At 35.5% G+C, this 15134-nt stretch overlaps 2 protein-coding genes across 3 annotated transcripts in view; one reads left to right on the top strand and one right to left on the bottom strand.

Moving 5' to 3' along the window:
- The window catches only part of LOC145964418 (apoptosis-resistant E3 ubiquitin protein ligase 1), a 74033-nt gene that overhangs the window by 33667 nt on the left and 25232 nt on the right, over positions 1–15134 (bottom strand). The gene's annotated exons all lie outside the window — the stretch shown is intronic.
- Positions 5356–15134, top strand: part of LOC145964426 (serine protease inhibitor dipetalogastin) — a 34388-nt gene continuing 24609 nt past the window's right edge. Inside the window, exon 1 of the mRNA XM_083087166.1 lies at positions 5356–5749. Within this exon, the coding sequence (XP_082943292.1) occupies positions 5695–5749 (55 nt within the window). The 5' untranslated portion in view covers positions 5356–5694. The remainder of the gene's footprint in view (positions 5750–15134) is intronic.

Raw genomic sequence — 15134 nt, 5'->3', positions numbered from 1 at the left:
GAATTTCACCCAACCACTTATACACTAATATCAATTAACGAGAGTTTAATCTAACGGTACGACGTATTCTGGTTTGGGGCAATATTTTACGTTATTAACCTTCCGGGCGACTTGAATTTACCTAATACGGAAACACGTTTATACCGATTCGAAATGCCGTTTAATGCATGTGTATATAATTAGATCGGTTAATGGCCGTGCACCGTCGTAAAGTCGGAAATGCACCGTAAATGCACGATCAAAATGCCTTGCACCGCGTGTTAAGCATATGTCTGCGGCTATGTTTTATGATTAGAAACTCGCAGGAAGAAACGAATCGTAACGAATAAGAATAACCGAGCGTCTTTTCGATTCCGAGCCTCTTGCGCGATGTATCGCGTCAACAAAATCGACAATATATAACAATCATTTCTCCGCATCGATTATTCGGGATCCATAAAGACGACGTTTATTGAAACATAATGCACTCTGCGAATCTTTATATCCCAGGTACGCCTTTTAATCGGGACTTCCTCGAGTAACGAAAGATCGTAACCCATCAATACGATGGATACTTCTCTTTATCCTGATTATTAAAATGTTCTTTCCACCACACTAATTAAGATAACTTTCAATGATTTTCCTCCGACGACGGAATTTAATGTTACGATGAATTTACGATATCTTAATAACGATATCTTAATACGATATCTTAATAACGCACCAATAAAGTGAATCCCCTCTTCATCTGATACACAGAAAAAAAATAAGTGTCAAATCAAAACTTATATAATTAAACTAACACGTTCATTGTTCCGTATATACGCAACAATTTATAATCTTCTCAGAAGAATTTAATAATTTTAAATTTCAACAATATTATAGCCTTATTTTAATATTGTAATTGTCATCTCAAGAATATATAATTATTTGATTCTACTTTAAGAAAATTATAATCTTTGATTTAAAAATGTTATTTTCTATTCAATATAGTTATCTCTAACATTGTTTCTTTTCCATTCAAAAAAATTAAATCTTAAATCATAAGAATATATTTTTCTCGATTGAACTATATAAAATGGCTTCATTCGAGTAAGCATTATTCAAGCAATTATATTTTTCTTTAATTAACGCGATATAATCTCATTTCAAGATTTCCATGTTAAAACTAAAAATATTTTCAAAACAAGAATGTCCTTTTTCTCCGTGAGCTTATACATAGAAAAAAAATAAGTGTCAAATCAAAACTTATATACTTAAACTAACGCGTTCATTGTTTCGTATATACGCAACAATTTATAATCTTCTTAGAAGAATTTAATAATTTGAAATTTCAACAATATTATAGTCTTATTTTAATATTGTAATTGTCACCTCAAGAATATATAATTATTTAATTCTACTTTAAGAAAATTATAATCTTTGATTTAAAAATGTTATTTTCTATCTAACATTGCTTCTTTTCCATTCAAAGAAAATTAAATCTTAAATCATAATAATATATTTTTCTCGATTGAACTATATAAAATGGCTTCATTCAAGTAAGCAATTATTCAAGCAATTATATTTTTCTTTAATTAACGCGATATAATCTCATTTCAAGATTTCCATGTTAAAACTAAATATATTTTCAAAACAAGAATGTCCTTTTTTTTTGTGTACAAATCAAGGCGATCGCACGGTTCGCGTCGTTATTAAATTATATCTCTGATCGAGGACGCTGCAGAAAAGTTCGCTTTTTCGGTCGTTCAGGTTGCTCTTAGTCGACAAAGTGCACGATTTGCATGATGTGTTCAGAGCTGACTGATTATTGGATTCTGCGAAGCATCCACGTTGTTTGCGCAGTTAATTCAAACGTGGTGTTTGACGTTTCTGGTAATACTTGGAAGCTTCTACAGTTGAGAATGTTATTGATACGATTCATTCCGTTTACTTTGGATCTTTTGACATAAACAAGTTACTACTTCTTTTTTATTTTCATGAATAAACTTCTTCTGAATTATTTTTTAATGAATCTTTATCTGGCCGCAATTTATGTGTCAAGGGGTTATGCCTAGTCATAAAAGTAAAAAAACCGATTTTTATGTTTTTACATTTCCTTGAAGTATATCGTATTGAAAATATTTTAAAAGTTTCAAATTAATCGGATGCAAATTGACGGAGTTATAAGTGTATGTTTCATGAAGCGCTAGAATGTATAACTTTGTTTAAACACGACTATAAAACTTCAGCTTTGATGTTTTGAGGGCTACCAAGCCAATATATGAAGATTTAAATAAACTAAAATTATATGGGCCCGGAATAGATAATTTTGTGTAAATTAAAAAAATCTGCATTTTATTGAAACATAAACTTGACACAAATCTTAAACGCGTTTTTCTCGAAATCACTTTTTCAAAGTCGATGAGCAAAATATTTCGAAAACCGTTACACCGATTTGCTTGAAATTTTACAGGCTTCTACATATAAAAATCTAGTAGATGAACAAAGGATTTTATTTTTTAATGAATACTTTTTTTTACTTAATAAAAAAGCAATTTTTAAGTCGAAAAAGAATATATTTTAATGTCAAATGGCTGCCATTTTGTCCCAAAACAATTTTTCGATTAATCCTTCGTTCATCTACTAGACAATTTCATACATTAACTACAGTTTATCGAATTTTTAATGTCACATGAATCAGCTTCGAATAGCACTGCTCACCGCGCAACGCTTTTTAAAAAACAATCCGGGAGAATAGTTAGAACTTTTACATTAATATTTTATTAAAAAAAAAAAAAAATAACATCCTCAATATTTGTACTTTTGAATAAAAATTGATTTGTAAAAAAGAAATTATTATACTTTTCAAAAAAAAATTCCCAAACATCATATATTTTTCCATCTGCTGACTAGGCATAACCCCTTAAAGTTATTTGTTAGCTAAAAAGAGACAACTTTTGCGGCCAGATATTCATTGTTACTTAATAATAACGTCATTTGAAGTTTTACTGTCATCATTCCTCACAACGGAGATGAGAATCACGGCAAAAGAGGGTCGATGGCAATTGGTCGCAAAATTGGGTTGTGCGGACAAAAGCTGTGGGACGAGAGGAGACACACGCCAACTTGGCTGTGTCGCGGCGGCTCCTCGGCATGAGAAAGGCAGCTTAGGCAGCACGAAGTGCCGCTTATTAAGGAAGATAATGAGTCCATTCAAATTCAATCCGGTCAAAAGGTATCGCCGACTCACGTGGTACGTAACATCCGCCGCTCGGACGTGTCGCAGCGGCTTAGAGGACGCTTATCAACGTTTCCCGGGGATCGCTCGTCGCCTCTCGTTTCCGACAAAAAAAATTCATCCGATCCCGAAGCGAGCGGCGAGCGGAATTCGTTTGTCCCGCGATAAACGATGGGGAGTTTTTGCCGGAGGAGCGCGAAGAGATACCATCGCGTCCATCCGGCGAACAAAAGAGCGGATTTATAATTGAAACGAGCCGTTCCGCACGTCCAGCGCGAACAACGCGCCTCGTTGTCGAAACGAATCGTCGGATCCTTGGATTCGAAAACAGCGAGCGAGATATATTCGCCGCTGTTGCTACTGATATCCGTCCGCGTTCTCGATTCCGCTGACGAACAAAGCGCGGAAAATCGGTCGTACGGCTACCTTAGACCGAGTATCGACGTTAAAGGCGCAAGTGGGTTAATGGTAAAGACCGGAGAACACGCGAGGAGAGACGCACGTGTGCATGTACCTCGCGATTCAATAGCGTTGACAGCCGATGTTGATAAACGATCGCTCGCGGACCTCGAGACGCTCCGGGATCTTTCGGTCGCAGCTGTTGCAGCACGCGAAACTCCTTCTCGCGGGTCACTGCCACACTTTCGCGTGCAACACGATCGACGATCGCGCGTTTTTAGCCCTCCTTCGACCGTATTAGGCCATCTTAATGGGCGCAACGAGGGCGATTTCGTCGCGTACGCGCTCGTCGTGCTTCGTCATTCGAGGATTTCAAGCTGTAAAGCTGTCGATGCGTTATTAATGACTCTAACGTACTAATATTTATTTATTAAAATTAAATAAAATTATTTTAATCACGCGCAAAGGGATAAGGATTAGAATCGTCTTCATTTTCGTCTCTTCTGATGCCATTCTCCCTAACAAGCAAATATCCCAAGATATTAATAACGCACTCTATTAAATTTCTAGCCACGTGCATAAAAACAGACTACTTTTGCTTTAATTCCTTCCGGAATTTCTCCCGGGAAGGAGACCGCAAAAAGACAGAGCCACATGTCAATCGCGCAGCTGCGGTGTCAGGTATGCGGCGCAGATTCGTCACGCGCGCGAAACAACCGCTTAGAATCGTAAGTAGGAAAGGAGACTAATGTCGCTATCGTTAGCAAGAACATCCCCTCGATTTCTTACGACACTTCAATTAGAAAGTGTAGTCGTTAATCGCACGCGCGCGGATCACGTCGCTCCTCATCTTTCCTCTCTTCCTCTCTCCTCGGGGTACAAATATACGCGACGATACATTTCTAATATTTTTTATTAATTAATCGGTGGGCTCCTCGGTTCCGCGCCCCGCGATTGTTCGGGTCTCGCTCGACCTACTCTGCTGGCTTTTATCATCGGCGGCTTTCTTGCCGGCGCTTCTTATCAGAGCCTCAACATCCGTGCAACGCGCGCGTCTAATCTAGCTTCGAATCCCGAAAGTCGAACGTGACGAAACGATTGTATGATACGTGTGCTGCGTTGCACATACATATTGTGCACGATCAGCAGTGCAAATCTCCGCGGGCTCATTCTTCTTCTCGTCCTCTCGGTTACAAAATCCTACGGGGCATCGGGTACCAAAAAAGGAGCATCATCCTCGCTGATTCTCGCTCTTGTATCGTACTCCGAATCATCGTTATCGTTCGATCCGTGCTAGAATTGCGTGACCAAGTATCCTTGACCTCCAAGCCACGGTGCGGCCAGTGGGACGAGATCCTTTCGCAGGCGATGACGCGAACTACCGGGGAAATTGGTCGAGGAAGATGAAGAAGCAGCGGAGGAAGAACGACGGAAGGAGCAGAAGAAGGACGTCTCACGTCGGCGGAGGAAGAGCTGGCCTAGAAACGCTGGTCCCCCGGCGCTTCCCGGCACTCGACGACGTTACCTTCAAGAGGCGACCAAGGAAAGGGGAGGCAAGGGGGAGGACAGCGGGGTACGCTTCTTTCCCACCTCTCGCTGCCGGGCGTCAGCCCTCCTCTCCTTTTGACGGTCGCCGTCGACGATGATGGTAATGGTAAATGGCCCATGGAGAGGCTCTCCATTCCGCGCCTCCACTGGAAACGGGAGCACGCCACGTGAAAGTAGGAAGGGGAGGCTATAGCCGGCCCGACGTCGCTTCGTGCGCCTCAGTCGTTCGTGGACCTCGAAGGACGATAGAGGTCGAAGAGGTCTCGCTTCCTCCTCTCCTGGCCTCGCCGACTCCTTCTCGCACGCTCTTCCTCGAGCCTCCTTCTCGCGGTGTCTTCTTATTGCTCTTTTTCTTCTCTTCTTCCGTTTTCTCCTTCGCTCTGCTCCACTCTCGTACGACCTCGGTGACGAGGGGACCTCGACAATAAAATAATCACCCGTTGGAGCTCGAGGATTCCTGCTCGAGGATTCCTGCGCGAGGATATCCTTTCGTGAAGTCGCCGCATCGGTAACATCGTGATATTAAGCCAGAAGATATTAGCGGAAGAATGCGACGTCAACTTTCGCTCGTCCTCGGGATCGTTCTGCTGGGCTGTCTTCAAGGTCGGTATCACTTTTGAGGCTGCACCGAGAGTGTCGCGTGAGCGAGATTACGTTCGAAATGTCGTGAAACGCGCCGAGTGCACGACACGTTGGTTTAAGTGTATTTATTTTTTTTAATTAGGATTAAAAAATTTGCGGGAATAAAACAATTGTAACGGATCAATTTTGGGGGCAATTTTAATTAATTAATATGTTCCATCACATGTTTGTTTAAATACATGATATTTTTACTTCACTCGTCAAATACTAAGTCGATAGAAGCGCATGTTCATTAATTGTAATTTCTTTATAACGGTCGTCCCCTATCTAAATTTTTGCTTTTTTCATGCTCAAGGACAGAAAGCTATTTGCACCATCATCGTTTTTTATACTTGTTACCATGACAATTTGATATTCATTCGCTTCACGCATGAATAATTAATAAACGAACAAACTAGATTCGCAACCAGAATCCATTCGTTATTCTATGGAGAACGATTGGGAGTAAAATCCTCGTTAATGACCTGCCACAAAACTTAAGCGATGGATGCAAGTTATGTTAGAATCCGTCCAGAACATTAACATCGATTAAGGAAGTAGTTTCAACACTAAAATATAAAATCGCGAAAACATACCGCACTATTTTCGAGGAAATCTCAAAAATATTCTTCCTCTTAGTTTAATAAAACTTTATAATTTAATTGGAATTTGCTTATAAAATTATAAATCTCGTAGCTGTGAAAAAGAAGGAAAATAATTGATAATTGTGAGAGGAGAAAGCGATATTAATATTCGAAATTTTCTGAGATTTCAAAGCAGATTTGATATAAATAAGAGCATTTAAGTAGCTTTTGAAATCTCAAGACATACTTATAATTTATATAAATAAGAGCATTTAAGTAGCTTTTGAAATCTCAAGACATACTTATAATTTAAGAATTTAATTTTTTAATATAATTTATGTCAATCTATTAATGTATAATTTAATCAATGAGAACTTTTTACGCGATTATTTCCAAGATTAAAAAAATATATAACTCTAATCAAATTTCATTTTCAAAATTATCAATAATCGGGCTTTAAAAAAGAAGAAGAAAATGATGGTGATATTTCCGAAAGAGGGGGCGCAAAACATATTTAAGATAAAGCTACAGTAGCGCTTAAGCAGCTATTTGAAGACAAGAATGTGTCGAGGTGTGAAAATCAGATCTCCCATTTACGTAGTCTGACACACGGAAGTTACGGTCCATGAGTATGGCTGTGATTAAGGAGCCGTTCTCTTCCTCGGAACGAGGAGCAACAAGTAAATGAGAGCAACCAAGTTCACCGAAATTCATACATGTATAGTGTACGTAAATTCATACATGGTACACACACACACGCGTCGACCTGTGTGCACCTTCCCCTTTCGCTCGCGGCGAAGGGCATCGGTAGAGGGGCACTCATTGAACCCGCCGCAGGGAGCCCGGGCATCCTCGGTTAAATGCGCGACGCTCTTTCAGGGAGGAAAAAAGGGGGCGGGGGACGAGCGCGGAGAGAAGTTTTTCGTTTTAATCTCTCGCACGCTCGCATCCTCGTGCACAAGTCGACTCACGGAGCCGATCTTGTTCCTCTCTCTCTCTTGACTCCTCTCGATTTACGGTTCGTTGTATGGCCCTTTTGCTTTGGTGGTTCAGTGGCGTAATCGCGTCGGTGATATACTTTTCGATTAATTTTTATCCACTTATATTAACGATTAATTAAATATCAAACAAATGTAATCCGTCAGCGGAAAAAATCTCGGTAATAGTTTGAAAGTATGCACAGAAAAAAAGGACATTCTTGTTTTGAAAATATATTTAGTTTTAACATGGAAATCTTGAAATGAGATTATATCGCGTTAATTAAAGAAAAATATAATTGCTTGAATAATTGCTTACTTGAATGAAGCCATTTTATATAGTTCAATCGAGAAAAATATATTCTTATGATTTAAGATTTAATTTTCTTGAATGGAAAAGAAACAATGTTGGATACAAAATAACATTTTTAAATCAAAGATTATAATTTTCTTAAAGTAGAATGAAATAATTATATATTCTTGAGGTGACAATTACACTATTAAAATAAGACGATAATATTGTTGGAATTTAAAATTATTAAATTCTTCTAAGAAGATTATAAATTGTTGCGTATATACGAAACAATGAACGCGTTAGTTTAAGTATATAAGTTTTGATTTGACACATTTTTTTTCTATGTGGCTTGTATAAAATAATATATAATATATAAATTATTTTATATAATATATAATATTTAAAAAATTGTATATTTATAACATGTTTTATATGTATAACATATATGTTATATATATGTTATATAACATGTTATATAATTATATATATTTTATGTAATATTAAAATATATAATATATTAAAATATATATTATATAAAATATATTTTATATATATTACATAAAATATATATAATTATAAAAATTTAATTTTATATATATAAAGTGGAAAATCTTTGATCAAATAATTATTTTGCATATTTCTTTTACATGTACTTAAGAAATATTACGCAAAAAATAAGAAAAAATTCCCCCGACCAATAGCTTTAGATATAATCCGGGGATTAATTTAATTCCGGAAGTATGCAGCGGCTGCCGCATCTGTACGATTGCTAAATGAGGTTTGTTTTACAACCGTAAGAGATAAACCCACTCTCCGAGGCTTCTCCATCTTATGATTTTTTTCGCCGCCGTTATCTTTGAAGGAATGCATACGCGCTTCGCAACCGGGAAATACGTGACGGGTCTCTTATGGTCTCTCGCGGTCGGTGAGAGAGTTCCGGACTTGCGATGGTTACGCTACTGCGAGAACGCGGAGCCCTATAGGTCGGCATCGGGTGCTCGACCGGGTACGTATAACGCGTAAAACGACGGGGCTGACGTGTTTAATTAAGTATGCTAATCGTCGGTTAAAACTCGTTGCTCATACGAACGAGTCTGGAAATCCACGGAACGCGCGATGCGCGCAAAAGGACTCGCACGAGCCTGCCTGAGAAACCGCGGGAATAACGAGTAATTCCGTCGAGACCCCTAACGACAGAGCCCTCTCATCTCACGATCGTAACCGACTTTCGATCCACCGTTTATAATGACGCTCGGTATGCGACAAGTCAGAAAGCAACCTCGATGATATCTGCCTTCACCATCGGGCCGAGTCCTCGTTAGCGCAATTCATTCCCTGATTAATGCGACAATTCACACTAACACACTGTAATTAAATAATCTGAGACGATTGGCTTACAAATTGCACGATTAAATGCGAGCGTCGCGTCGATCGCTGTTAAATATTTTATGAGACTTATATTAAAATGTTTAATAAATGTTATGAAATAAAACAAGTCGTACAAATGAGACAATTATCTTGATATTAATTGTTCCTCGCGCGAAAATTATCATCATCGCAAGATACTTTCAATCCACATCTTATAATGATAAAGTATGAGACTTGGATTTCATGCACCAGACAAAATTGCCTCTTCATTAAGACTCAGGATTGTTCGCAAAATATACAGCTGTCGTAATTAAAATTACGAATTACAGTTATATTCTATCTCTTATATTCTGTTAGATTATGAGATAGTATTGTTCGCCGCGACTCATGCGGGCCTCGATCCATAAGTGAGTTTTAAGATCAACGACAGCGAAATCATACACAGAAAAAAGATAAGTGTCAAATCAAAACTTATATACTTAAACTAACGCGTTCATTGTTTCGTATATACGCAACAATTTATAATCTTCTTAGAAGAATTTAATAATTTGAAATTTCAACAATATTATAGTCTTATTTTAATATTGTAATTGTCACCTCAAGAATATATAATTATTTGATTTTACTTTAAGAAATTTATAATCTTTGATTTAAAAATGTTATTTTCTATCTAACATTTCTTTTTCATTCAAGAAAATTAAATCTTAAATCATAAGAATATATTTTCCTTGATTGAATTATATAAAATGGCTTCATTCAAGTAAGCAATTATTCAAGCAATTATATTTTTCTTAAATTAACACAATATAATCTCATTTCAAGATTTCCATGTTAAAACTAAAAATATTTTCAAAACAAGAATGTCCTTTTTTTCCGTGAGCTTATACATAGAAAAAAAATAAGTGTCAAATCAAAACTTATATACTTAAACTAACGCGTTCATTGTTTCGTATATACGCAACAATTTATAATCTTCTTAGAAGAATTTAATAATTTTAAATTTCAACAATATTATAGTCTTATTTTAATATTGTAATTGTCACCTCAAGAATATATAATTATTTAATTCTACTTTAAGAAAATTATAATTTTTGATTTAAAAATGTTATTTTCTGTTTAATATTGTTTCCTTTCCATTCAAGAAAATTAAATCTTAAATCATAAAAATATATTTTTCTTGATTGAACTATATAAAATGGCTTCATTCAAGTAAACAATTATTCAAGCAATTATATTTTTCTTTAATTAACGCAATATAATCTCATTTCAAGATTTCCATGTTAAAACTAAATATATTTTCAAAACAAGAATGTCCTTTTTTTCTGTGTACGTAATATGCAATAACATCGCGAGCTCGTGTAAATTACGACGATCACCGACGAAGTCATTGCGACGAATATATCTTTATCGCAATCGCCATTTACCTTGCTGCATCTCATGTCCCAATTAACAATATATCCTTGATTTTACTAAGCTTTAACAGCCGATAATTTACATGCGACGTAATCAGTGTCGGATCGTATACGACACGTTTCTCCTCTTCTACACCTTTCATGAAACGGAATCATTTCTTCTTAATCGTCGCTCGATTCTCACTTCACGAGTTTCATTAAGCTATCAATAACGATAAATCACGCGTGTTCACACTCGAGCGAAACGACGCAGAAACGCACGACACGGATGAGGCTGGATTTATAGGCCCCAAAGTTTAAAGAGAAAGTTACAAGAGAGGTGTGAAAAAGGGCTCGAGGTCTTCGCTTTGTCGCGAACCGTGGGATTTTTACTTCCGGATAATATACTTTCGCGAGAAATTCTCAGGATAAGAAGCAACTACCGAGGTTGCCCCCTTTGAATACTCGACAAGCTTCTGCCACAAAGAATCCCTAACAATATGTGTGTTCGATTCTTTCTCTCTTCTTGGCGATGTGCGGATGTGCGTGTTTCCCTCTGCATGTGTAACATCTCATTGTGTTTTATTGTTAGTTGAATATCTTTAGGATTGCATTCTTGCGCGAAACACGTCAGAATGACTCGGCGTTCATTCCTTAATCCTTTCAATTTTTTCTCAATTATTCGCATAAACGCGCGCCCATTTTTTTCGGAAAGGTCTGATGGGATTTTAATTCTTCAATGAAAACAGCTCCCTTGTTCTTTGATCGTTTGTCGGTGCAATTTGTAGCAAGGCACAAGGGAAGCAGAAACGAGTGAGAGAGGAAGGAGGGAAGGAAGGGAGAGACAGGGCCACACACATTGAAAATTGCAAACTATTTTCATCGTCCCGAGCAGCCCATTGTCTTAGCGTGAGAGTCGTCTTTTTAATTTCCGCATTATAAATCGATCCAATTTAAAAAAAAATTACTAATCGCGTTCAAACCAATCTTAATTTTAATGATTCACATGATTTAAATCAATTAATTTCATCATTTAATGGTATCAATATTTGTACCGCTTCTTAATTTTGATCTTAAGTATAACATAAAGATCAAAATTAAGAAACAGTACAAATATTATTGATATCATTAAATGATGAAATTAATTGATTAAATCATGTGAATCATTAAACAAACTAAAAAACGCTTAAAAGATTTTATTTTTCGTATTGACTGTCATTCGTGTGTCTAAGATATCTAAAGATAATCTAAAATCATTTTAATTTATTGATTCCTCGATATATTGCATTATGATGTAAAAAATTTACGTGTAAATTTATTTGAGGTGAAAAAACATGATTCAATTATATTCCCGTAATGTATTAAGAAGGAACATGCGCGAGATGATTAGATTAATCTTTATTTTCCATTGCATCTAAAACGCAATTATTTAATTTAATCCTTGTATTTAAAAAATTTGTAAAGAGTTAAATTTTAATAATATATACATGTGTGCTCAAATACATATAATTTTCTTAATCAACGATATCTCAATCCAAACAATATAATGACTTCATCATTAAAGATGATTTGAGCAGTCAAGATGCTTATCTGTCTACTTAAACGCAGTATTTTACAGACGTCAAGCTCACAAATCGCATGATACCAGCGTAAGGTGATTGTATATACGTATCTTCGCGTTTTGCACGAGAGATCAAAACCGTGACGGTTTCATTTATAAAAGAAACTCGATAATGAAATCATTACACGTTGTGCTTAGGTGCGATAATTACGAATGATCACGATCGTACGGAAAATCCGGGAGTGGGAATACGATGGACGTGTGCCAATTAGTGCGAGGGTCCCGTAAATCGTTAATTGCCTGTGTCAGCAATCGAATAAATGATTTTCACGCTTCTAATTGTAAGCGGAAGTGCTGAAATTTATATTAACGCAAGCAACTTGCCATCATTATTCAATATTAATGCACAGTTTTGATTAATTTCTCACGATCAGTTATTAATGAAGAATGTAATGGTCGATTATAAATTCATTTGACATAATTTTATCGATATTAAAAATATTATGAAAATGAGGAAAAGTGATATCTCGTTCGTACATTTCTTGTACATTCATCGTACACTGTTTTATATTTATGCATTCGGAATGGTTCATTAAATGATTTGCGATAAGGCCGTTCTTAAAGTGATTGAAGATCTGGTTAATCGTTGAATAAATCAGTGTAATTTGTATCATTAAGGTCGACGACATATACTTAACGTTCAGTTCCGAGCAGTTAGTCGCCTATAGTACTGAATGAATGGTTCGTTAGTCTTCTCTTTCTCGACAGCACGACGATATTTATAACAAATACAAATAAAATTCTTAGACCTTGTATACAATGCTGTTAAACGTGATGGAGAAAATTCTTTCTGTTCAAATTTTTTCGAGCCACGGTAATGGATCTTCGTTGATTTTAATAAAAGATGAATTACGATTGAGAGAGGAAGAGAGATTTATATCGGTACAAGTATCTTGACTTGTATGAAAAGCCCATCTTGGACAATTTATAATTAATTGAAAAAATTAATCAAGAAAATTTAAAATATAATTTTACTTATAATTTTATGCATCATATATTTTAATTATTTTTATTTTTTTTAGAGAGAGAGAGATTCGAAAAGTTTAGAAAATTACTTACAATCCCATCTACGCTTTTTAATATATAAAGCTTGAAATATTTCTATATAATAATAATTTTGGCTCATTTTTCTCGCATTATATTTGAATCCCTTTCTAATTTATTTTTTCGAGATTAATCAATTTTTTATCAGGACTCGAAAATGTTTAGAAATTATTTTTACAGCCCAAGTTTCTCGCAGCTTTAAAAATTGTACGGTGTAAATAATGAATGGTTTGACTATAATGGCCTGAAGAGGTGCAATTTCGATTGCTAAGGCGAAATTATTTATAATTTGTGATTCGGCAAATGTATATACACGTGCTTTGAAGTTTGGGTAAGCTTGAGCGATACATGTCGCGCGTAATGGCTAAAAGTCGTAATTCAACAGCAAGCAAGAGCTGAGCGGACTGTCGAGATGAATGCCCGTAAAGATTCGTAAATGTGTGTTATGCTAAGTGGTGAGCGTTTGCTTATATGCCATCCGAGTCGGGAGCACGTACTAGAGATGCTATCGAAACGGTTTGTCGTGTCAGCTTTATTTGCGCACGCGAAGCGGCTAGAAAATGTAAATTATTCATCAAACGGCGGATTCATTGCAGTCACGTTTCTCGTTCATTGTCAATTTTTATTTTGTCCCGTATACGACTACTTTCCCACCAGAATATTCAATGATATAGGCTGCTTCGTGAAAATATGCATCGAAAACTCTGTTCGGTTTTCGCAAATTTTATCTACAATTCTCTCTAATAACGTTAATAATTGCATTACCATTATTCTATTAATCTTCGATTAATTTATCGGTGGCAATTTAGGACGTATTATTTCACAACGATCAATTAGAGACTTGGCTCCTCGTTCAAAGATTAAATTAACTCTTGTAAATCATATCTGATCGCGTAATTTTATCGATGATCTTTTCTATAATAGAGACACACAATCTACAAATGACAATGAATCCTTTTACAGAGTTTAATAGAGCGTGTTGAGCATTGTAGCAAGAATTTTTTTGAAGAATTAATAACGGCAAGTCACATTTTACCTTTTGTGATTATTGACACACAAATGTCCTACTTTTAATTAAAAAATTATTACTCTAAATACATTGTTATTTTTTTATTTATGGCACTGTTAATGCGAAACATTTCATAATAATTAGACGCGTAAAGTTACCCAAGTTTTTTTTAAAATAACTTTTTCGAGAAATGTTCAAACAAAAATTCAAACTGTATGGAAATGTAAAAATCTATGGATTCTGTTTATAAAAATCATTTTTGTACAAATTAGTGGCTAACGTGAAGTTAAAGTTTTTTTTGAATAACTTTTTTACTAGAGGAGAGATTATGCTAATTGAAAACCATTTTTGAAAAAATTGGGGGACTAATGTGAAGTTAGTTATGTGAACAACTTTTTTATTACAAGTGTACAAACGAAAATAAAAAAAGTACATTGTGCAAACAATATGCAACCGAATCATGAAAGAAAAGACAATTATTTTTTTTCTTATTGGGGGGTAACTTCGCTATAATAATTAACGCATTTAAGAGTATAATAGGAATATATTGCTTAATAAAGCTGAAAAAAGCCATTCCATGCGAGAATACACGATACGAGAATTCTTATGTTGGCATATTTAAGATATAAGTATAGCAAATCGCGCGTAAACCGAGCATTTTTAAAGATCGTTCTCGTTTCGAGAATGTAATATTATCAAAATCGTCGCAAATCAATTTCAAAGATGATCAAATTTGAGTTGCAAATGCAAGTGTATTATATATGCAATATTCGAGTTATACATTTCATATTTCAAGATCAATTTCGCGAATTCATGATCAGTTGAATCGCCAGTAATTCTACCAATATTGCAAGATGCAATATTTATTGCTGAGATTGAGACAATTAATCGAAAAGACAAAAAAGAATAGCAAAATAAAAAACGAAATTCGTATTTTGTTCCCGATAAATTTATCGATTGCTATTTCTCAGAAAGTTTTCTCTTCGATTCATCTCTTAAGAACAAATAAGATATGAATGTCGTTCATGTTGATCGAATAGCTATTATTAATCGAATGATTGATGCTTTGTTTTTATTG

The sequence above is a fragment of the Camponotus vicinus genome, unplaced genomic scaffold (genome assembly GCF_025532165.1).
Source record: "Camponotus vicinus isolate PSW18456_S1 unplaced genomic scaffold, iyCamVici1.0 SCAF_13, whole genome shotgun sequence".
In the NCBI taxonomy this organism is placed as follows: Eukaryota; Metazoa; Arthropoda; class Insecta; order Hymenoptera; family Formicidae; genus Camponotus; species Camponotus vicinus.
Note: the sequence above shows the minus strand (reverse complement) of the source record. Positions and strands in the feature narration are given on the sequence as shown.